Source organism: Balaenoptera acutorostrata, chromosome 3 (assembly GCF_949987535.1).
Source record: "Balaenoptera acutorostrata chromosome 3, mBalAcu1.1, whole genome shotgun sequence".
NCBI classification, from domain to species: Eukaryota; Metazoa; Chordata; class Mammalia; order Artiodactyla; family Balaenopteridae; genus Balaenoptera; species Balaenoptera acutorostrata.
In genome coordinates, this window is record NC_080066.1 from 25,672,157 (window position 1) to 25,694,802 (window position 22,646).

Here is a 22,646-nt window from a genome sequence, read left to right on the forward strand (position 1 = left end):
ACACGCAAAGTTAAAAATATTGGTCCCAGATGTTTTTAGGGGGGTGAGGGAGTGAGAGTCAATGGTCGGCGTTGCAGAAGCCCTGAGACCGTGGCTCAGACACACCCTTGTCCACCGCCTCCCTTCTCAGATGTCAGGTCCCTGGTCTCCAGTCTCCCAGCCTCCGCTCTCTCTCCCCATCTCCCCTCCCTGCCCGTATTGATGTTCTCTCTCCCCACTGAGGCTCCTGAAAACCAAGGTCCCGGGTTAGGCCAAGTGCATCCTTTGTGGATGCACTGATTTCGGGCAGTCAGAGGCAAGGGGGGACACACCTTCACGAAGCCTCCACTCAGATGAACCATGAGAGTCAAAATTCAGGGTCAGCTCCAACAACCAGAGAAGGAGCCAAAAGGTGGACATAAGAGAGCCATTCTCAAGAGCAGAGCTGCAGGCCCCTCCGTCTAAAAACACAAACCTACACACACACACACACACACACACACTCACACACACGTCTGACAAGACAGCGGGAAAGCGAGAAAGTAACCAGTCTTGCACGGCAATGTACAGAAAGACATCGTCTTGGGAAGATGGCCAGTTAAGGGAAGGGAGGATTTGAATGGTTTTGTGTGAAACCCACAAACCTGGTTGTAGGGTGTCTGAATCGTGTTCCCATTTCTCCCAACCAGAGGAACGTGCATTTTTCTAGAAGCTCCTCTCAAACAGAAACCCCAAAACAACTCCTCTCCCCACTCCCAGCTCCAGCTGTCTAGACACCGCTGCCCCTACCCCCAGTGACTACTGCACAAGCTAAAAGGGGTAAGGATGTGGGACCCCAAAGCAGAAGGCAGGAAGGGAAGGTGACCTTTGGCACTGGCTTTCAGAGATCCTGAAAAGGGTCATTTGGACAAACTCTACTGCTGAGTCCAAATCCATCCTCCTGGGCCTCGACAACCCACCCCCCCACCCCACCCCCCCACCCCGTCCCCGGAGGCCTCAGAGGAAAACCCGCAGGCAGAAACTACAGGTGTTCAGAACCACGTGTCCACAAGCCCTGCCTTGAACCACGCCCCCAAAATGCCACAGGTGCCATGAAGGCAAACGAGGACTCCAGAATCGCCCAAGGCACCCAGCTCCACGCCGGGCACACAGCAGACGCTCGACACAAGCATAGGGAACCGAGCTGAATCCTGCCAGGAGACAGCGGATAGCCAGGCTCTTGGAGGAAGTGGCCGTGAGCGAGGCCTGGCTTGGGTCACTGTCCCCACCAGGGAAACACAGGAGGTGATGAAGGCCCCAGAGGAGGAGGCCAGACCCTCGTTCCGCGGCCGTTTTATGGGGTGAGGGGTCCCTCCCCTCCCCACAGGCTGCCCAACTCCCCCATCCTTTCAGAGCTCCAACCCCAAGGGCGCAAAATGCAAACATCTAAGTTCCTGAAGGTGTGACTTTCAGGTCACACTCTCTGCCATAAAAAAAGTGCACGAGCCAGCAGCCCCGGGAGAGCCGTGTCCCAGGTGCCTCGAATCCAGGCGGGAGCCTTCCCTGGGAGGCGAGGCCCTGGTGCTCTTGCAGCAACGTATTTCCTCCTGCCTCCGCAGCTAGACGGTCCCACACCATCTTCAGAGGCGGGACACATACCTGGGAGGGTGAGCGACATGTGGAGGGTCGCTGCCTGGCTGACCAGCAGGTCCAGCTCCGGGCTCTCCCGGCCGACTCCAACCTAGCACGGGCCGAGGGCTCCCTGCAGGAGGCAACGTCCAGGCCGAGAGGCACCAAGAGCCTTCTGAAAGTCTTCAGTGTCCCTTAACCTTCAGCAGCTGAGATCCAGGCCCCCTTTAAGGTTAGGACTCGGGGCAGTGTCATCTCCCCAGCAGGGAAGGTCCAGAAACAAGATGAACAAGCCCACGGGGAGGCGCCGCCGTCCCGCCTCCAATGCACATCGTCCTTCCCGGGCCTCAAGGGGTCCGCGGGGCGCGTGGCCCGAAGGCCAGGGGAGCGAGCACAGGCAGGCGGGGGCCCGGTCCTCCTGGAGCAGCAGCCCCTCCTCCACGCCGCCCTCCGGGAGATGTCCTCGGGATCGCTGGCCTTGGGCAGACAGAAGGGCAGGAGCAAAGCTGCGGGAGCGAAAGGGCGGGGCGCCGGCGGGGCTGCATCAGTGCGTCCTGGAGGCCTCCGCGCCGCTCGGGGAGCCTTTCATGTTCTGCTTTCGGGAGAAAAGACGGGGAAGCCGGTTACCGTTCCTGTTGACTAGGGTTCTAAAGCAAAGACGAAAGCCATGCAATTGAGACGTGCCCCCCTCTCCCCAGCAAAGAACACGGCCCTGAAGAGCATCATCACCAAACAAAGGCCCAGGAACGTGGTGGAGGCTAAGCCCGGGGGTCCCACGGGAGAAGGGCCGGGAGGGGCCCGGACATCTGCCTGTAGGAGGCAGGGAGGCAGGGAGGCAGGCAGGGAGGCAGGGAGGGGAGGGCAGGCAGCTCCTGTGGGTCAGAGCTGTTCTGGGGAGCACTGGGTGCCAGCACCTAGGGCCCCCCACCCCCCCGCCCGGCTCACGGCCCTTTAGAGCCCAAGGCTACCCTTGCCCCAACCCGGGGAAACTGTTGCTGGCTTTGCTGTCAGGCAGAGGAAGGGGCGGGGGGGTGGTTAAATCTGAAGAAGCATCAGGACTCTCCTCCCAGCAGGGTATACCACAGCCCTAGGGACCTGGATTCCAGGAACACAGCTCGGATGCCGGAACTCAACCAAGGAAGCCGGGCGGAGAAGGCATGTGTCAGTAAAGCTCTCACCCTGTTCTAATAAAAGCAATCCTACCCAGAAGCTCCAACCCAAAGATGCTGGCCAGTACCAAAACCCCCTTAAAAAATATTTTTCAATCAGCTGGGAACAGATGATGGCTGCCACCACACAGCAGCAGTCTCTTGACCTACCCTCCCCCTAACCCACCCTGCAGGAAAGGGAAGCAGAATCTTTAAAAGTGTCCTCTTGCATCCTGAGTGTCTCCACCAAGACTGTCTCAAAGGGGCGGCAGGAAGAGTGGAACCCAGGCAGACAGAAACGTAAGCATCACCAAGGCCCACTCCCCTCCCGCGTGAACCGGGGAGCTGAGGTGGAGAATCTCTACAGAGGACCATCGCAGGGCTGGCAGCACGGAAGCCAGTGCCTGATCTGAGCCTGCTCTCGGCCGGACTCAGGAGCCCAGGTGACCGACCCTCCGACAACGAGTGCATCAGACAGCCCCCTGTGAGCGGGGTGTCTCCTGGGGAGGCCCCCAGCCTCGCAGCCAGAGAGGACCCAGTCAACCCGTGGGGTCAGAGATGGAGGTGCTGGCTCCCACCCACCCTGGGACATCTCATGCCCAAGGTTGGAGCACCCACGAATGATGGCAATGCAATGATGACACTGGGGACCACAGGCACAGGCCACGTCATTCACTCATGGTGCCCCTGGCTCTGGACACATGGGGGATCTCAAGACAATGGGGCTGCTCTTAAAAAACACACAAGTTCTGGGGCACAGGGTGTATGGGGCACAGGGTGTATGAGTCACAGACTTCACAATGGCCAGTCTGCACGCAGACTGAGACGCCCCAAGGGCTGAGATGCCATGACCCAGAGAGACGTGGAGGGGACAGGAGGGCATGCACGGAGCCATTTACCTTTCCAAGGTTAGTAAGGAGAAAACTTTGAGAAAATATGACAGACAGTTCGTCTTTCAAGCATAGTAGGGGGGAAGGAAGAAACATGTTGGGAAAGAAAAAAACAAAACAAAACATCTTTAGTAGGATTCTCTTCTTAGTGTGCATTTGAAACTTAAAAGTCAAGGATGCATCGTGAGGGCCAGATGGTCCGTTGGCCCCGAGCCCTAGTGCAGCCCCTGGAGAGTGGACTGCAGGGCGGGCGCTGAGTCCCACCTGGCTGTCGTGCCTGTTATACCAGAGCACCAGCATCACCGCCATCCTCGGGCCACAACCCTAAGACCCCAGGGGCACCCCACTCCCCAGTCTCTAGGCGCTCCTGCTGCCCACGAGGAGAAATCCCCCTGGCCTGTGCAGGAGGGAACACAGACCACAGAGCCCTGGATGTAACCACCAAAGCACAGGGCATCACATCTCCCACGGGAACAGCTACTGTGCACCAGGCACTGACCACATGTCAGGTATCTTGCTAAGTGCTACATCCATATTCTCATCATCAAAACACCTGGACGCTGGGACACCTGAGTGGATGCAGGTGTGATGGGTCCAGAGAACACATTTTTGCTGAACTGAAGGGATTTTGGCTACAGGCATCATTAGCCTTAGAGATGGACAAGTTCAACCTCAGAGGGTTGGGGGATGTGCCTGAATGGCCCCCTCCCACTAACCCAAAGGCTAGTTTTCACACAAGGAGAACTCTTGATCCCAGGGCATCCTGGGTGCAACGCCTGGCGTCAAGGGGGTAATGGACGTGGGACTGCTACCCTTAAAGACTGAACTTAACGGGCAGGCCCACCATTAAATAAACACGTCTCAGCCACGGGAAGCAGCTGCAGGGGAGAGGCTGCAAGAACGAGAAAGGAAATTGAACAGCTCGGGGCCGCGCCCCACAGGCTGCAAACGTCAGGTGCCCCGGATAGGCAGGTGAATAGGACCCTGGCTGTTCTGGAAATCGGCAGAGAGAAAACAGCCAGGCTTTGGGACTGGGAGACCCATTCAAGGGCTGGTTCTGCTACGAACCAGCTGGGTGACCGTGGGTGAGAGACTCACCCTCATGTGGGCAACAGGGATGGGAACTGCCTTGCGACCTCCTGGGGTTATTTTAAGGACCAAAGACTCGGGATGTGTACAAGCCGTAAAGTGATGAAATATATTTCTCAACAGGTGGTACCACCTAGTCCAAGCATGATGCCCAACAGCGCCTATTTTCCAAGAATAAGCCACGTTTCTGCGTGAATTAGTCCAGGTAGCCTAACCAGCGAAAGGGACGCGGGGTGGGTGTGACTCGTGGCATTGGGGATGATATTTCAGGGTGTCTCTTATTAAAACTCTGCAACATAAAGGCCTCAGTTCCTTCTGGGGCTGGGGGCCGCCGGAGCAGAGGAAGCACTGAATTATCCAGCAGCTGCTAACACTGAACTCTCTGCAGAGAAAAAGCTGCACCCCATCCTGAACGTGACCGTAAATGTCGAGCAGATTGTGATACAGGACAACCCGATGCAGAATGATGGCTCCCAAACAGACCTCCCCAGAGCCTGGGGGTCCCGGAGCCCCTGAAGGTGGGGGTCCTTGCCAGGACAGGAGGGAGAGGCTTGGGTCCTCCATTCTTTGTTTTGCAGGTTAGGCTCTGGGTAAACTTTCCTTTCAAAATGACAGGGCTCTCCCGGGAGAGGCCCAGAACTTAAAAGACAACATCAGTAGGCACAAACCCAGCTCCCGCCAAAATCTGACTCTAAGAGGGAAAAAGTAGATATAGACATCCAGCCATCAAGCACTGCAAATACTAACAGTCGCCCCGGCCCCGCGGTGGCCGCGGCAGCAGGAAGATGCACCAAAAACCCGCCGACTTCCTGTATCCTTTTCTGAAAATCCATGAATCCCTTATTCTTCCTCCCGTCCCATCTTCCTCCTTCAGATTCCACAGAAACTGGCATTACCCTCAACACTTTAACAGGTAGGAGGCCAAACTGGCAAGCAAGGAGAAAGGGATGCAAAAAGCAAAAGTATTCAGAGAAAAATACTTACAAACAGGCTTTCCCTAGCAAAGGCTGCAGAGAGAAAAGGTGGGAGAGAGAGTCAATTGAGGGACAGGGTGAGGGCCAAGGTCATCGGGGACCAGACAGCCTCCACGGGGTCAGAGCCCTGGACCCTCCCGGCCTGGCCAGCCAGAGGCCCTGCACACCGCCCAACCCCCGCTCAGCCGGCCCCCACGGCGTCTGTGACTGCGGCCTCTAACCTTCCAACTATGACCTCACCGTTCACACCAACACAGGATACCACTGACACACCACTTCAGTTCTCAGTTTTCATAAAAAGCACCTCTGACGTTAGACCTGAAAGGAGCACTAATTAGACATCTCCCAGCCAGTCTACCTCCCTCATTTTAAAAAACAGGGAGACTGAAGGCCGGGGAGGTGATGGAACCTGACAATAAAACCCCAGAGCCGGCGCCGGGAGCAGACACCACCATGTCAGACTCAGCACGATCACCCCATTGATCAGCCCTTGGCAGTAGCTGCTGCTCCCCCATGCCACAGATGCGAAAACTGAGGCCTGAAGAGGTACGATGGCCTGCTGGGGCTGCACAACACCCGCCCCCCCGCCACAACACATTTTCAGACAACACACGGTTTAAATGAGTTTGGGGGGAAACGCAGGAAGAGTTTGTGGGCCTTCAGCACTCAGCTCATTAACAAATCCAATTCAAACCTGAGCCTGTGATTTCTGTGTCAGAGGCCAGGCGTGGCGGGTTGGAGGTGGGGGAGACCACTGGGTGGGACCCGAATTTGTGCCCAGGGATTTCTACATCTCACATCCTGGCCAGGATTCCCGGGTGTTGTTGAGGAAAAGAGTGGTTCTCTGAAAAAAAATCTTAATGCCCAGTAGCCAGTATCTTTTAGCCTTTCACCATCACAGCGAGTGAAATAACCTAAGACTGAAATCTAATTGGTTTTCTGCTTTGGGGTTTTTTACTGCATTATAGGAAAAAGTGGCTAATTCCAGGTCCTCTGGCCCGGGTTCCAGCCCGGCCATGCTGGCTCTGTACACGCTCCCAGGGCCCCATCTGACAACAGCTTTTCTCTAACAGGGAACGATGGCAAGGGAGCAAGTCAGGAAGAATACTCAGCGTGGGGACAGAAAAGACGTCCCCGGGACACACAGAAGCCAACAGCCCAGAGCTGGATGGAGACTCCTGAACTGGGGGTTGCCTTCAACTTTTAGAAGAAACTATCCACCAATGTGAATGGATCGCAGACACTCGGCCATTTCTTTGCTCTGCCTGGTTCTGCCCGGGGAAGACCACCTCCCCGAGAACGGGCGTGTGCACGCACAGCCAACGTCTCAAGGACGGATCCGGGGGTCCCACACTCAGAGCGGCGTCCGTGTCCTCTCCCCGCACACCCCCAAGCGGGCCTGGGTCTGAGGCCGCCGCCACCCCGCCGGGCACACTCCTTCCCACCAGGCACGCTCTCCCCACCCTGCACGAGACTCGACTCAGGAAGGAGAAGGGGGTCAACGCACTTGTCCGGGCAGCTGCGTGGGCACCTCCGGGGGCAGGCAGGTGGGCAGGGCAGCGGAGGTAGAGGCCACATGCTCCTCAAAGCTGTTGATGCGAGGCTTTTTGGTGGGCTCGGGGCTGGCTAGTGGGGTGACACTATTGCGTCTCATGAGCGGGTTAGGTCCCTTCTTTGCATCCTAAGCGAGACAAAGACAAAAGAGAGAAGGCGACAGTTACGAGGAAGGGGAAGTAAATAAGCCAAAAAAAAAAAATCCAAAACCAAACCAAACACGTTTCTCTGCTTCTGGATTTCACCGAGACCACAAGCCCGACCACGGTGAACGGCCCTGGACCGAGGGGCTGCTGGCTCGTCCCGTGTCTAGCGCTCAGCAAGAACAAGGGATGATCTCTCCTCCCGAACCCCCTGCCCGATCATTCCAAGACACCCACTCAGACAGACACGATGTTCGCAAAGCAGGCGAGGGAGGAAGAGCAGGACGGTTCTGCACAGACAGTGATGCAGTTACAGCAGGGAAGAGATCAGAAGGACCTTGCTGCCAGCCTCCAAAAACACAGAGGCAGGGGTCCTGGGCGTGAGGCTCGGGCGACCGCTGGGGGCGGCAGGAGGGGCGGGGGGGAGCAGGTGTGGTGCTGGACCCCCTCCCACTGACCTCAAGCCAGGATCTTCACAGCTCCTGCTCCCAGTGAGAACACCCAGCTTAGGACAGGAAACGCAAGCCTCCGCCAGCCAGGAGACCAAAGACGCAGGAAACCGCCAGCGAGGGCCACACACTAGCCTTCCGACCAAGTGACAACTCCGGTGGAGTGGGGACCTCTGAAGTCCCCCAGGGCCTGTCACTCTGTAGCTCGTGGCCCAGGAGCCTGAGTTGGGGTCTGTCTCCATCAAGCCCCTGCCCTGCTCTGAACAGTGAAGCGTTCAGGGGCCACCAGAGCCCAGTTCGGGCCCAACCCCAAGAACCCGGCTGCTGGCAGTCGGGAGGGGAGGCTGCTACTCCCGGAAGGAGGGCAAACGCGCATCCCGCCACCCCGGCTCAGGAGGCGCCGTCACAGCCAAGGGGAGCCGTCCGCCTTCGCTTCACTCAACCAGCCAAGCAACTGCCATGGGAGCTGGGATTTTAATGCCAAAATCTTCTGGCCAAGCTCCTCGGGAACAGGGACAAGAACATCACACTCGGTGTAAAAGAAAGGGTCGGACCGATGCTGGCAGAGTGCTGGAGTTTGACAGTCGGTATAGAGTAAATTCAAACTTTCTTTCACAACGTACGCCTGGGCAGAACCCTGCGCTGCCCTTGGGAGGCCCAGCCAGGCTGACCACCGAATTCCAGACCCCACCCTAGAGGGGGGGTCAGGTGCGGCCAGGCACTGGGGTCTCCTGGAAGATCATTCCACCCGCCATTGCTCCCATGGCTAACTCCCAAATCACAGCTGTGTTTCCCAGTCCCACCCCTTCTTCACTCTTATTGTCTTCGTGGGAATTCGGGACCTGAGTGCATGCAGATGACTGAGCGGATGTGTGGGTCCCGTGACTCTGGAACCTGCAATCGTTTAGCTGCCCCGGAGGACAAGGTGACAGTAACCGGGCTACGGTTACGTTTAAAAGAGCAAGAATGTCTTCCTCCTCAACACTCACTGCTCGGGTCAAGCGGTGGGGGAAGAAGCATGGTAAGAAAGGAAAGGAAGCCGATGCCGAGAAGCCACCAGACGGGCAGGGAGGAGCACGCGGATGCCGAGGAAAGGGAGGGCCGTCACGAGGGCCACTGTTCCAAACGAGACAGAATCCACCGACAGACACAGGCAGCCTTTACAAGCAAGCCGCCGGCGGGGGGTGGGGTGGCGTCCCAAGTGCTGGCCCCCACTGGTGCCGCCGCTTGGCAGTATCCTTCCCAGAAGGAGGACAGGGCAGGGGTGTGGGGGGGGCAGCGAGCTCCCACTCACCTCTGACCTCTCCCGATGCGTGCTCACGGACTCCACGTTCAGGTAGATGGATTCTACTCGGCAGCCTGGGCGAGGGCAGGGAAGAGGTCGGCTGCCGGTTAGAGGGGCCCTGCGCTCACAGCCTCACCGCCACCCCACCGGGGAGACCGGTCTCGGAGGGGCCGCGTCACCACACTCACCGTAAGCGACAGGTGTCAGCTTCAAGACGGCATGAAGGGGGCATTTCAGGTAGGGCATCTCCTCTGAGAAGGAGAGAAGGGCCCATGGTGAGACTGGAGACTTGAGGGGGGACATTCCCAGGCCCCAGTGAGAGCTTCTGCCACGTGGGGACCACCCGCAGAGGCCTCGCTGGGCAGGGTGTCTCCCTGCCCTGCAACCCGGCCGGCCGGCCTGCTGCTCGAGGCAGGCGGCCCTACAAAGAACAGAACCGAAGCAAACCCAAACCCTCACACAATGAGCTGGAGTTAAAGAGTCAATTTCCCAAACAATTTAGGTGTCAGGATCCACATTTAAGTGTTAAGAGTAACGTCAGAGTTTTCTGGGCTGTTAACTCCTTAGAGGTGGGCTGCCTCTTCCGCACCCGACCCACAGCCCCTGAGACGTGGGGACACAGGGCTTCCGGGAGGCTGGTTCTCGAAGCCATTAAGTCCACCCAGCATCAAACTGCTCGAGTGCCTTCCAGGGGCTGCAAGGAGGCGCTAGGCGGGGGGAAGGGACGCAGCCTTGCCTCACCCCTGGCAGCAGGCTACCCCAGCTCTAAGGCCAGCTTCCTTTCCCTCTCTCCTCTGGGGGGGCTGTGACTGGCTCCCCACCCCCCTGACCTCCCGGGAGAGGGTGCATCGGAGGACCAGGCACCTGCGCTCTTGTCCAGGAAGTAGGCCAGGAGGCAGCGCAGGACGGCCTGGTGGCAGATGACCAGCACATTCTCCTGCCGCTCCAGCTCCATGATCACCGGCTCCAGGCGCTGGACCAGGTCTTGGTAGGACTGCAAGGCAGAGGGACGGGGCACCGAGTTGGAGCAGAAGCCCGGCATCCGTGGCCACACCTCTCCCACTTATAAACCAGAGACCACACGATGGATCCTCCATCAACCTCCTCCCCGCCACCGTCTGTGTGCTGCATCCCTCCCGGGCACTGGGGGACCCACCCCAACTGCCCTCTCCCTCTCACTGCTCCTTCCTGACCCTCACCCTCCACCGGGAAAGTGAGGGAACGGGGCCCTGACACACACTACAGCGCAGAAGAGCCCTGAACACGTTACACAGAGTGAAAGACCACAGGGTGTATGATTCCACTGATGTGAAACGTCCAGAACAGGGAACTCCAGAGACAGAACGTAGACTCACAGTTGTCGGGGGCGGGGGAGGAGGAACTGGGACTGACCACTAAAAGGCTGTGGTTTGTTTACGGAGTGATGGAACGTTCTAGAATTAGTGGTGATAGCTGCACAATATTGTGCAATATAAGAAAAACCACTGACCTGTACACTTTGGTTAAAATGGTGACTTTTATATGATGTGACTTTTATCTCAATAAAAGAAAATTGAAAAAGAGGTAGGCCTGTACCTTTAAGACCACCGAGGTTCCCTCCACCCCCGGTCCCCTCTCTCACTAAGCAGGTCCCAGGGAACAAGGGCCTGGGAGGGACCAGGGACAGCGTCCTGGGCTCCAGGTAACTGACACGCTGAGCGGAAGAAAGGACCACAGACAGGAAGCACCCCTGCTGGGTGTCACCAGGCCAAGCCTGCAGAGACCCCAGAGCACCGCCTACAGCGGGACTCTCCATTCAGTGCTGCAGGCAGCTGCTCGCTCAGCCCGAGGGGGCTACACGGCATAAGGGTCCCTCCACCAGCATCGACGGAGTCAGTACAAGTGACTTGCTGATGTGTCTGACATGTCGCCCACAGTCAAGGGGGCCCTCGTGTCCAGTGAATCACCATCCAGGACTGTTTTTCTTTCCTGAATTGTCATGTACGTCATTAGAGAAACACATCTGTCCCTGCTGCTTGTGGGAAACACAACTGTGCTTCTCTTGGAGCTGTTTACAAGGTCCAACTCGGGAAGACTCGATTCAAAGGCAGACGGGCCAGGACGAGCATCGGGACAGGGTAGCGGGGTGGACGCAGGGGCCCTTCCTCCCCGGAGTCACCGGTAACGGGTCCCTCCGGGTCCCTAGCAGCCCCCTTCCCCAGCCTCGCCAGACACAGCAGCCTCAGAAGGACCAGCTCAGCTCCTTGCCCACAGCCCCCCGGCCACCTGCCCATCACTTGCCCAGCACACACAGGCCCGAGCCCGAGACGCAGAGGCAGCGGGCGGCACGCACCTCCCCGGTGGGGTAGCGGTAGTAGTACTTGTCCTGCTCGCGCAGTGCGTACTCCTCGGGGTAGGTGTCTTTGATCTCCTCGTAGGTCATCTCCTCACAGACGCCCTGGCGGGAACACCCAGAGGTCACTTGAGGGAATACCCGCCACGGCCGCCCCGACCTGCCCAGCGCAGCCCCTGCAGGTGGGAAGCTCTCAGGCCCCGGACTCACGGCGTCAATCTCGTTGAGCGCCTTCCACTGCTCGTAGGGGAGCTGCAGGGCCTCCGCCGTCTGGATGGTGCTCTTCAGCTGGCTGGTCCACACCTTGAGGTCCTTGAGGTTCTGCTCCTCCACAAACTTGCTCAGGGCATTGGCGAACTGGGGGGGTGGGGGGGGTGGGACGGCGGACGGGATGAGGGGCTCACGCTGGACCACCAGCTCTGCCCCTCCCTCCCAGAGAAACAGTGCCGGGCCGGTCCCCGTGCACGTCGGGGTCGGCCACACTGTCCTCACTGCTGGTGAGGGGGGCCTGGGAGCAGCCACTGCACACGTACCCCCTCCCCTCGGGCACACACACACACCCCTCCCCACAGGCTCAGGAGACCCTCCACCCTCCCCAGACACATATACGTACACACACAGACACACGTGCATATACATACCCAGAGGAACACACACAGACATACATGCACATGTACACATGTACACACAAGGACACACGGACACAGGGACACACACACACAGAGACGCGCACAGGGACGCACAGCCCCACCCCTCGGTTTCCTGCCCCATCCCCGCACTCCTCCTACCTTCCTGCCCCTGCTGGACAGGCCTGAGTCCCCTCCGATCTTGCCCTGGAGGTTGTGCTCGCTCTCCCCGTGCCGGCACAGGTAGATGGTGCGGGGCTGCACGTGGATGTTCATCAGGTAGTACACGATGCGGCTCTGGATGTGGTCCTGGACCCTGTTCACCAGGAACCGCCGGCCCACGTCGATCACCTTGATCAGCGACAGGTCCCTGCACAGGAGGGCGACCAGCAGATCAGAACACTGGACAGCACAGCCGGGGCAAAGCCCCGCCCCCGCCCCAGCCCCACTGCCGAGACTCAGCCCCAACTGATCCGCAGGGTCAGCTCCTGGGGACACGGACAGAACCTCTCTTCTCTGAGAGTCAGGGGGTCTGAGTCTGTAATTCCCGCAGAAGAGTGAGTGCTGGAGAGGCTGGCTGGCCTCCCAGAGCACGGGGAAAGAAAAGCAAGAGGATGGAAAAGAAAGCAAGGGAAATATCAAAGGACAGGAGCAAGATGGGGCTCAAATATTCACTTTCCACACTTGTACACAGTGTCTAAAGCACCGAATATGTCATCAAGAGTTTTTTTTAAGATACTTAAAAAAAGAGTTTATAAAAGTATCCAGGAGCAAATGCTTCGTGGGAACATCAAGAATAATATTCATAGCCCTAAAGTAGGTGGCTCGGATGGTCACCTCTTAGGAATTACCTGTCACATTTATCGGGGTCGAGGGGCTGGTAGCTGGCTTCATAGCAATTAATTCTCTTCATGAAATCATCCATAGCTTCTGCTGAGTTGCAGTCTTTGTAATCCGGGCTGGAGATTTTCACTTCCTGTAACACCACAAAGAGGCAGCTGATGAATCACGCTGGAAGGCTTTCTGCTTAGAATGAAGCAGGATTTGGGGCTCGCAAACGGGGAAAAGCACAGACGGGCTCAGAATGATGATGACCCTAGCCAGCGTTTTAAGAGAAAAAAAAGAGATACGGCTGGGCGCTGAGTCATAACCCCATGCTTCCACGGGGAGAGCACCCAGGGTAGACAGAGCCTCTCAGCCTGGAAGGGCGAACACAGGAAATCCACGCGGATTCTAATGAACCCCTCTGAAAGGGCCCCGATTCGGGATCAATCCAGTAGCCAGGTCACCAGCAGACAACCCAGCCTTCAATTCAGCTGAGCTCCCCATAAGCACCTACAGCGTTCACCCCACCAAGCGGAGGTTGTCCGTAAGCAAAAGTGCACTGGGAGGTGCTGGTGATGCCCTGGTCCCATGTGCCAGGCAGGATTCTTCTTCCACTGCCCAGAGGTGGGGGCAGCACGCACTTGTCACCGGTCCCCAGTGGATGCTTCTCCACCTGGACTGCGTGTCCAGTCCTGCCCAGGGCTTGCTCTCATGGGACAGAGACGGAGGAGAAATGCCCCTCGGGCCTGCCATCCCCTATAACTGAACATTAGGCCTGAGCAACCTGGCAGGTTTCAGGGAAACCCAGGATTTGTTAATGCATGTGCTCTTTTCGTCCTCAAGGAGGACCACAACCATAAAAGAGAGGCAGGCGCGCTGCAAAATCCGAGTTCAGCGGGGAGTTTCATGGGTGCATGGTTACAGTCAGGGAAGATGAAAAAGTTCTCGAGGTGGATGGTGGGGATGGCTTCCCAACAATGTGAATATGCTGAGTGTCACAGAGCTGAACACTTAAAAATGGTCAAAATGGTACCTTTTATATTATGTATATTTTAGCACAATTTAAAAAAAAAATCTCAGTTCACAAACCCCTTTCTCCGGCACAGCCTTTGCATAAAAAGCACAACAGAAAGGCCTAAAAACTGCAAAGTTGCTTTGAGGCTTCATCAGAGAAAGAGATCTCTGAACACAGAGGGTCGGGGCAAACAGATCCACAGATTCACAGAGGATGAGACAGAGTTTCTGGCCAAAGCGAGTGTAGACGGCTCACTGGGGAAAAACGATTCTGCAGCTGCACTCTGCTTCCCTACCAAGTGGAAATGGTAGAACCAAACCAAAGAAATACAGCAAAACCCTTTGTTTAGAGCATGGCAACTTCTGTTTCCTCATACTCTGAGCCTCTTCCTTTGGGGCCACTGAAACCAAGCTGGACTGATTTTCTACCATTTCAATAGCTCTTCCTGAGATATGAACTCATTTCTGAGAAATGCGTGTAAATATTCCCACTGCCTTGGAGAAAAGGCCCAACACCAAAAGCTAACTAACTCCCAGCATCCCTTTAAAGGATGCACACTTGTATATGGCCAAACTCTAGCATTCCCTGTAGAAGTGTCGGACCAGCTTTTCTTTACAGGTAACGTCTTACTCTGATGTATTTAAGCTGGAGAAGAAATTATCTACAGTATAAGAAAGGGAACTGCGGTGAAGTCTTCATAGTAACCGTTTCTATTTATGATCTATTGCTATCAAATAAAATTTAAGAATTAATCAAATTAAACTGCCAATTACCCTCAATTTACCCGGGCAACTTCCCCTTGGTACAGGGAGAGGAGCAGGAAGATAGTTTAACCACCCACATTCTTCCCAAATTTGGGAATTCTGCCTTCTGTCTGCTGAGTCCCATGTGCTTTTGTCAATACACAACCATTCTTACCTACCAGGGGCCTTTACAGCAAAAGAGACCAGCCTGCTACCTCCTTTCCCGTCTGGAGGGGTGAGCTGCTCTTTGCCCTAAGCAGCCCCATCACCCCCCAACTGCCAAGCTCCTGCCACCAACAGAAACTGTTCGAGGTCCCCCAATTCCTCTCTTATGTCCCACAAAGACAGCTTTCTGCCAACCGTCTGAAAGGACCTTGATAAAGCCAGTCCAAGTCATAGAATATGCTTTTAAGTTAAATACCGCTCTGTACTTCTGACCCCTCCGATCCCTCCTCAGACAAAATCAACAACCAGCTGGGAGAGCCAGCTCGTTCTCAGGGTGGCTTCTCTGGGCTGACCCAGTCCCTCACTTTTCTCAGATTAGCACACTACAAAGGGTCTTACCATGATGTTGGAGGCCACAACTGTAGGATCATCACACACAGACTCAATGAAAAACACCTGGGACGAAGCAAGACAGAAACGCTAAGAAACAACAAATGTCGTAACACAAAGGGCCAACTTTGGTATCACTGTGATGTCACTACCATGATGGAGCAGAAAGGACCCCACTCATAAATCCCCAAATACAGAAAAAGGAACCAGCCACTCAGTCCTGAGTCCTCCGCACCCGCCCCCAATAGACAGATGCTCCCCCTCCCCTTCCCTAGTCGCTGTGACCCCTAAGAGCCCCCACCAGCCAGGCCCAATCTGCAGGCAGCAAAACCCAGGCAGCGGGAGGGGAAGGCCCGAGCATGGCGCACAGGTGCTCCAGACACGGGAACCAGCCGATCCCTCCGGGGCTTCCCTTGCTCCTGAGCGCTCCGAGGCGAGACAAGAAATCAGGCTCACCTTGAAATCATTTTCTTTGGCAAAATGAAGGATCATGTGTCTCCTCTCTCGAGTAGTATTGGTGGCATCGAAAACCTGGCAGGGAGAAAGAAGGGCAGTGAAGAGAGCCCAGTTTGAGTTGAACAGTGTTTACCAAACCACCAGAGGTCAGGCCTGGCACTTCCTGGGGCTCCAGGAGAGACCTCACCCTCCCAGGTCCCCCACTGCCTCCTGCACTCAAGGATGGAAGGGGAGGGGTGGGAATAGAACTTAAAGCAAAGGAACAACAGCCATAGGCAGGGGAGGGAGCCCAAGGAAGGGACACTGGCTCCCTCGGCTGCAGCCGCCCCAGGTCCAGCTGCCTGTGCCCCCGAGTCCGCCCGACGATCACCTTCCTCCCGAGTCCCTGTGCTGCCCTTGCCCCCCGCTTCCCTCACAGCTCAGGCCAGACACCCGTCCCCACCAGAGGTGTCCCCACACAGCTCTGTCTACATTCCCCTCCCCCGCAGGGCACCATCCCGCTGGGATCGGAGACAGGGCTTGTACTCCGGGCTTACCGCAATTTGGCCCCCTTCCTTCGTCAGGTAACTTTTGACATCTCTCAAGGCAGCCAGCGCACACTGCCTGCAACACACAGAAAGAGCATGGGCGCGTCAGAGCCGGGCCATCGCAGGGGGACGCGCAGGCACCCCCAATTCACCCCAACGAGCAGGGTGACCTGTGATTCTACTGCTAAACTGCCCAGGCAGGCGGGACCGTCAGGCCCGAGGCCCCCGATGGGGGCCCCGCACACATGGCTGCAGCACTTGGGACTCAGCCTCGTGCCGGCTGCACACTGAAATTCCCCTGGGAGCTTTCAAAACACGGATGCCCAGGTCCTGCCCACAAATGCCCACTGTACCCATCTGGGCAGGGCTGTGCCCAGCTCCCAAGTGATTCTAAAGTGCAGCTGTCACACTTTGGTTCCCTGGTCACTTTGAGCTGAAAAGAAAATCCTTTTCCAACGTAAACAGATGATTTTCCAGGAAAATGATTTAGTTCACTCCTAATGAGATGTTGTTGTTGGTCAGCGGGATCAGTGAGGCTCAGAGGTCGAGGGGCCCATGCTGATACACAAGGAGGGGGACCAGCTGCCTCTCTCTCACCCAACCTGGCGCTACGGAGCGCCTGTCCCCCTCTGCCCACCGCAGCCCGGGCCTCACTTGCGGACTTTCATGGCCTCCTCGTTGTCAGGGCGGAAGAAGTTGTAGGAGCTGTACTGCTTCACGGCTTCCCGGCGGTACTCGCCCACGTTGAACACTGGATGGAAAAGAAAGGCCCCTTAGCTGACCACACTGACCACTAGAAGGGCCTCTCATGGTGAGGATCGCTCTTTCCAGAAAAGAAAAGCAAGCCAGCACACGACTTGAATAAGATCCCGATAAGACCCGGAAACCAGACAGTGGGCTCCGCATCCTGTGCTAGCATCGCTTGGCCTGGAAGGCCACCCAGCTCCCCCAGACCCAGCACCCTGCTTCTCCGGGGTCACCTCCCATGGCCCAGCCTGCAGGCCGGCCTCTCCAGGCAGGGGCTGGAGCCTGAGCCTGAGAGCAGGTGGCAGCTGCAGGCCTAGTGAAAATCGGGGTCATGATGTCCGCCAGCGCACTGGGGGTGGGGGGAGTGAGGGCTCATACGCATGGCCGGGGCCACAGCAGCCATTCTGTAGATCAGCAGCCCGCACCCAGGGTGGGCAGTGGGTGCTGAGCCAGCGCTTAGTGTAGGAAGCACTGCGCTGGGCACAGGGCGGGGTGGGCAGCAAATGTGAAAAATCAGTCCCCATGCTCAACACCCCCCGTGTAGGTGGGAAGACCAGGCAAAGAATCGCAAAAATATAATCAATAGTACAGAGCACTTTATGACGGTCAGTGGAGGAGTGTCACAACTAAGGGCTTGGGGAACTTAAAGGAAAAGATCCGCACAGACTGCGGTGGTCAGAGAAGGCTTCTTGGAGGAGGTGAGGGCTGAGCTGGGCAGGATGCAGGGCAGTGGGAACCAGAGAGCAGCCAGTGAAAAGAGACCCTCCCCCTCCCATACACAGCAGGGTGTGCATACAGGGTGGTGGGTGGCACAGCCGGAAAGGAAAGTGTGTCCCTCGACTACAGGGACAGCACCCCCCAGATGGCCCTGCAAAGAGAGTCCCAGCAGCTGGAGAGGGAAAGGCCATTCTTTTTTTGGGGGGGCGGTCATGGCAAGCGGGAGGGTGCCCTCAGCCTGACAGCCCTGGCCTGGGGGTGCAGGCTCACCTTTCGTGGGGACGCCAATCCAGTTGAGGTAGCGGGTCAGCTTCTTGGAGATGTACGTCTTCCCCCGGGCGGGGAGGCCCACCATGACAATCACCGTTGGGGAGTTGGTGAGCTTCGGCCCACAGGCTGGGGAGAGCAACACAGAAAGGGCCATGAATAAAGCAGCCAGCGGGGCCCACAACAGGCTTTAAAAGAATTCCACAGGGGACTTCCCTGGCAGTCCAGCAGTTAAGACTCCGTGCTCCCAATGCAGGTGGCATGGGTTCGATCCCTGGTCAGGGAGCTACAGATCCTGCAAGCCTCACGGTGTGGCAAAAAAGAAAAGAAAAGAAAGAATTCCGGGCTTCCCTGGTGGCGCAGTGGTTGAGAATCTGCCTGCTAATGCAGGAGACACGGGTTCGAGCCCGGGTCTGGGAAGATCCCACATGCCACGGAGCGGCTGGGCCCGTGAGCCACAGCTGCTGAGCCTGCGCGTCTGGAGCCTGTGCCCCGCAACGGGAGGGGCCGCGATAGTGAAAGGCCCGCGCACTGCGATGAAGAGCGGTCCCCGCACCGCGATGAAGAGTGGCCCCCACTTGCCGCAACTAGAGAAAGCCCTCGCACGAACCGAAGACCCAGCACAGCCAAAAATAAATAAATTAATTAATTAAATAAATAAATTAAAAAAAAAAAAAACAAGCCTCAAGCCCTCACCCACCTAAATTTAAAAAAAAAAAAAAAAAAAAGAAAGAAAGAATTCCACGGACACACGGCTTTCATTCCCACCTCGAAGCCCCTACATTTTACAATCCAGCGGGACTGGGCCCCTGGTGGCCAGAACCCTTGGTCACACAGCTCTCTCTTGCTCTGAGGTCCACACGGCAGGGACCCCAAATTCCCAGCCTGACACCTGAGGGCCCAAAACCCAGCCAGGAACCAATTACTAACCCCAGAGCAGAAATCACCCCTGGGGGTGTAAGGCTCACCAATGATGATGAGGTTATCAGTAGGAGAGGTTGTTTCAGATGCAATATAACATATAAATCGAGGCGGCAAGTAGGAGCCCTGGGGGGCGGGGCCCCAGCGGTGGCCAAATTACAGACAGAAGCCTATTGCCTATTTCCCCACCGCCATGCACGAAGTCTGCATGGCCTTCCTAAAGTAAGTAATTTTTAAAAGGCAATTTTCACAAGTAAGAGTTTATCAAATGGAAGTAGGTCAGGGACCCGGAAGGCTGACTCCCACAAATTTATCTGTCCCTGAGACTCTCCTGCCCTTTCCTCCTCCTCCCCTTCCAAGTTCAGGCTGACACCAGGTCACATGGGCCCCGGCAGGGCCCCCGGAAACCCAGAGGGTCTTGCCTGTGAATCCCCTCCTGACTTCGCTGCTGAACCACTGTCCCATGTTCCTCAGAATCTCAACAAAACAGCAGGGAGAGAGGTTTTCACTGGGTTTGAAGAAAGCAGCCCAAAGAACCCTGTTCTGGACATTTCAGGTGCAGTGTTTCCTTGGCTGGCGTCTTGCCCCTGAGATTCTCCGGCATCCTGGTGACGCGAGTGCTCTCGAGCCTGGGGCTGCCCATGGAAGCCAGAGACCAGCCGCCTGCCCGCCCCCTGACCAGCAGAGGGGAGGCAGGGAGGGCCGCCAGGCCACACTGACAGCACAGGCTTGAGGAGACGCCTCCTCTTAAGCTGGACACCCCAACACAGCCCCGTGATGCTGGGCCTGGGGGCCAAACTGAGGTCACGTGTCCAAACACCGGCGATGCTGTTCCAGGGTCTGCCCCTGGACCTGCAGGCTGGGGCCACAGAGGCAGCAAGCACCGCACACAGGGGCTGTGTCTCCTTTCATGTTTCTAGACCGTCGGTGACCTTCTCCACGCAGAGCGAGGGGGAGGAGGCCAGGAGACACTAGCGAGCCACAGAAACCCTTGGCTGGGATTCCCCAGCAGCCATCGGCCGGGAACAAACAGGTTCCTAGAAAACAGAGGCCATTTCCCTGCCCTGCGTGAGCACACGAGTGGGGCAAAGAAGTACCCGTCGGCCATGTGTCACTCTGGCAACTGCAGGTGACACATGAGAAAGTGAAAGTGTCCTCGCTTGTGCCTGGAAACAATACTTATTTTGCTCACCCTTCCCCCAAGCCACCGGTTTTCCCCTGGTCTTATCTGATGTCCCCACGTGCCACTGCTCTCAAGAGCATCCAGACACACACAGAGACAGACGTGCGCGCGCGCACACACACACACACACACACACTCTCAGCTGTGCACATACATGGAATACTTTTGTTGGACTCATGCCAAGGAAACAGAGACAGAGGCTGACCGATTTATCAAATCGGGGATTACTTCTATATCCACTAATCGTATGCGCAAATCTCCTCTGGCAGTAGACACTTTGGGAGGAAAAAAAAAAAAAACCATAAAGACATGGCAGAGTACATATCTGAAGCCAAAAATTCAAGCTGGATCTCAAACCCAAACAAACCATCCCTCCTTTGTCTGGCGAAGCAGAAATGATTCCTCTCTTCCTTTGGCTTCTTGCATGAGATTCAGAGAGCTGCCAGAGGGATGGCCAAAGGTGCCTACAGCTGCCCCTCCGCGCAAGGGTCCCCAAGAGAGAAGGGAAACCACAAAACCTTGTGGCTAAACCTTCGGGTTTTACTCTTCTTCATTCCTGCCCCCTCTTTTTTTAAACTCACAACACAGCTCAAGTGCTTTCATGGTCCTATAATCACCTGCCTCTGCTTCAGTTCCCCTCTGACTCTCAGTTTCTTTTTCTCTGCAGACCTTTTTAACCCTCCCACCTCTCATACCTTCCTCCCTGGAGCTCTGCCTTTTCGTCTTCCTCCCCAAACAGCACAGGGGTTTTCACAAGATTTTCCAAAAAGTACTTGTGTGTAAGGGGATACACAGAGGTTAGAGGGGTAAAGAAGCAATCGTCTGAAGCCCCTGGACAGAGGCTGCATTCGCAGGTTCCAATTCCAGCCCTGCTCCCTGACTGAGCTGCTAACCTCTCTGATCGATGTAACCCACTGCCTCAAGCAGGCAGGACAGCTGTCCTGGCCCATGGTACGGACACCACAACACAGGCTCAGAAAATAAAAGAAACCAATGGAAGACACTTTGCCACTGCTCCCATACCTCCTGCAAGCTTTCCTCTACTCAGAGGCGCTCCTAAATGTTAACCTCAAAAAGATGCCACATCACTTGTGCTCTTTCCCTACGAGTTGGTAAGTCATGTTTCAGTGCCGAGTTTCAGGGGAACTAATGGAAGACCGACGGCCAAGCTGCAGCTGTAGACAGGGCCAGTGCTCAGGATGGCCCCATGGAAGTTCCACGGCCGCGTGTCTACAGTAACCATGGCAACCTGCTCCCCGCCGCTGCCAGGCAAGGGCAAACCACATGCTGCACAGGAAGCCCTGCTGTGACCCTGCGGTGATGCCACTGCCCAAGAAGGGCTCTCTGGGGAACGGGTCCATGTGATTGGCCCTGGACAGTGCTCCGCTGGACACAAACCCTCTCCTGAGATCACACCAGCCCAGAGAGTCTGCTTGGTCCGTGTTAAGAATACACATCTAGGGACTTCCTTGGCGGTCCAGTTGTTGAGACTTCGCCTTCTGATGCAGGGCGTGTGGGTTTGATCCCTGGTCAGGAAGCTAAGATCCCACATGCCTCACGGCCAAAAAACCAAAACATAAATCAGAAGCAATATTGCAACAAATTCAATAAAGACTTTAAAAATAGTCCACATCAAAAAAAAAAAATCTTTAAAAAAACAAAACAAAACATCTAAGTGAGCTTGCCCCAGGCAGGTGGGCTGAGGCTCTGCGGGGTAGGGAGACCCCAGCTCAGCAAAATCTCTTTTCAAAGCTCTTCTGGACTATGTGGTGGATGCCAAACTCATTCATTGCTTTGCACGCACATTTTAACTCGCGCCTAACCTTTGTGCAGCAAACGGCCCTCCCAACCCGACATGCTCTCTGGCAGAGAGCGAGGGATACGCATTTTAGTGAATCAGTTGACAACACAAGAGCATGGTGGCTGAGAGGGTCTAGAGCCAAGCAGAGTTCAAAGCCGGGCCCTGGCGCTTCCTCGGGCCGTGGACAAGTTACTTGATCTCTCAGGGTCTTGGTTTTCCCTTTCTGTGAAATGCAGGGATGCTTCATAAAGGTTCTCGGGAGGATTAATCACAAGATAATATGTGTAAGATACTTGCTACGTTGGCCTCCATCAGCCATTAAAGCTTCATCATCCCAGACGCGAGGGAACTAGGACCCACAAGTGAAGGAGGTCCCCCTGCACAGGCGGTGAGGGACAGACCTGGGGCTCACCTCGGTCTTTCTCACCCGAAATCCTTCAATCCCTCCTTCCTCAATCAGCGGTTCTCAACCAGTGACTGAACCTAAGAAGTTTTTTAAAACCAGGATGCCCGGGCCCCACCTGCAGCAATTCTAACTTGGTGTGGGGTACCAGCATGGATTTTTTCCCCAAAGCCTCCCCCAAATGATTTTAATGTGAAGTCAGGGCCAAGAATCACCTCTATAAGTTATAGTGGCCACCCAAGGATAAGGTCAGGATTTCTCTGGAAGGTTTCCTTCCCTTCCTTCCCTCTTTAAGTTGGAAAACCATCAGTGGAGCTAAGCCCCTGCTGATATGAAACCTTCTCTCAGCAGACAGTACACAACCTACTTTACAGAGATGAGGAAACTGGATTCTGAGTGGGGAAACGAT

At 56.1% G+C, this 22,646-nt stretch overlaps 1 protein-coding gene across 9 annotated transcripts in view; it reads right to left on the bottom strand.

Annotated features, from left to right (window-relative positions):
• Window positions 1-966: 966 nt before the first annotated feature.
• Window positions 967-22,646, bottom strand: part of PFKFB3 (6-phosphofructo-2-kinase/fructose-2,6-biphosphatase 3) — an 82,954-nt gene continuing 61,274 nt past the window's right edge. The window contains exons 2-17 of one of the 9 annotated variants that reach the window (XM_057543853.1): window positions 17,933-18,058; window positions 16,853-16,949; window positions 16,208-16,274; window positions 15,672-15,746; window positions 15,225-15,281; window positions 12,929-13,053; window positions 12,240-12,447; window positions 11,662-11,808; window positions 11,452-11,556; window positions 9,984-10,113; window positions 9,308-9,370; window positions 9,129-9,193; window positions 7,196-7,369; window positions 5,699-5,721; window positions 3,635-3,687; window positions 2,155-2,179 (exon numbers count right to left, since the gene is read on the bottom strand). In XM_057543853.1, coding sequence (XP_057399836.1) covers window positions 3,645-3,687; window positions 5,699-5,721; window positions 7,196-7,369; window positions 9,129-9,193; window positions 9,308-9,370; window positions 9,984-10,113; window positions 11,452-11,556; window positions 11,662-11,808; window positions 12,240-12,447; window positions 12,929-13,053; window positions 15,225-15,281; window positions 15,672-15,746; window positions 16,208-16,274; window positions 16,853-16,949; window positions 17,933-18,058 — 1,505 coding nt within the window. In that variant the 3' untranslated portion in view covers window positions 2,155-2,179; window positions 3,635-3,644. Of the gene's footprint in view, window positions 2,183-3,634; window positions 3,688-5,698; window positions 5,722-7,195; window positions 7,370-8,329; window positions 8,419-9,127; window positions 9,194-9,307; window positions 9,371-9,983; window positions 10,114-11,451; window positions 11,557-11,661; window positions 11,809-12,239; window positions 12,448-12,928; window positions 13,054-15,224; window positions 15,282-15,671; window positions 15,747-16,207; window positions 16,275-16,852; window positions 16,950-17,932; window positions 18,059-22,646 lie in introns of all 9 variants that reach the window. The other 8 variants (XM_007167440.3, XM_007167438.3, XM_028162921.2 and 5 more) reach the window with 8 other exon arrangements.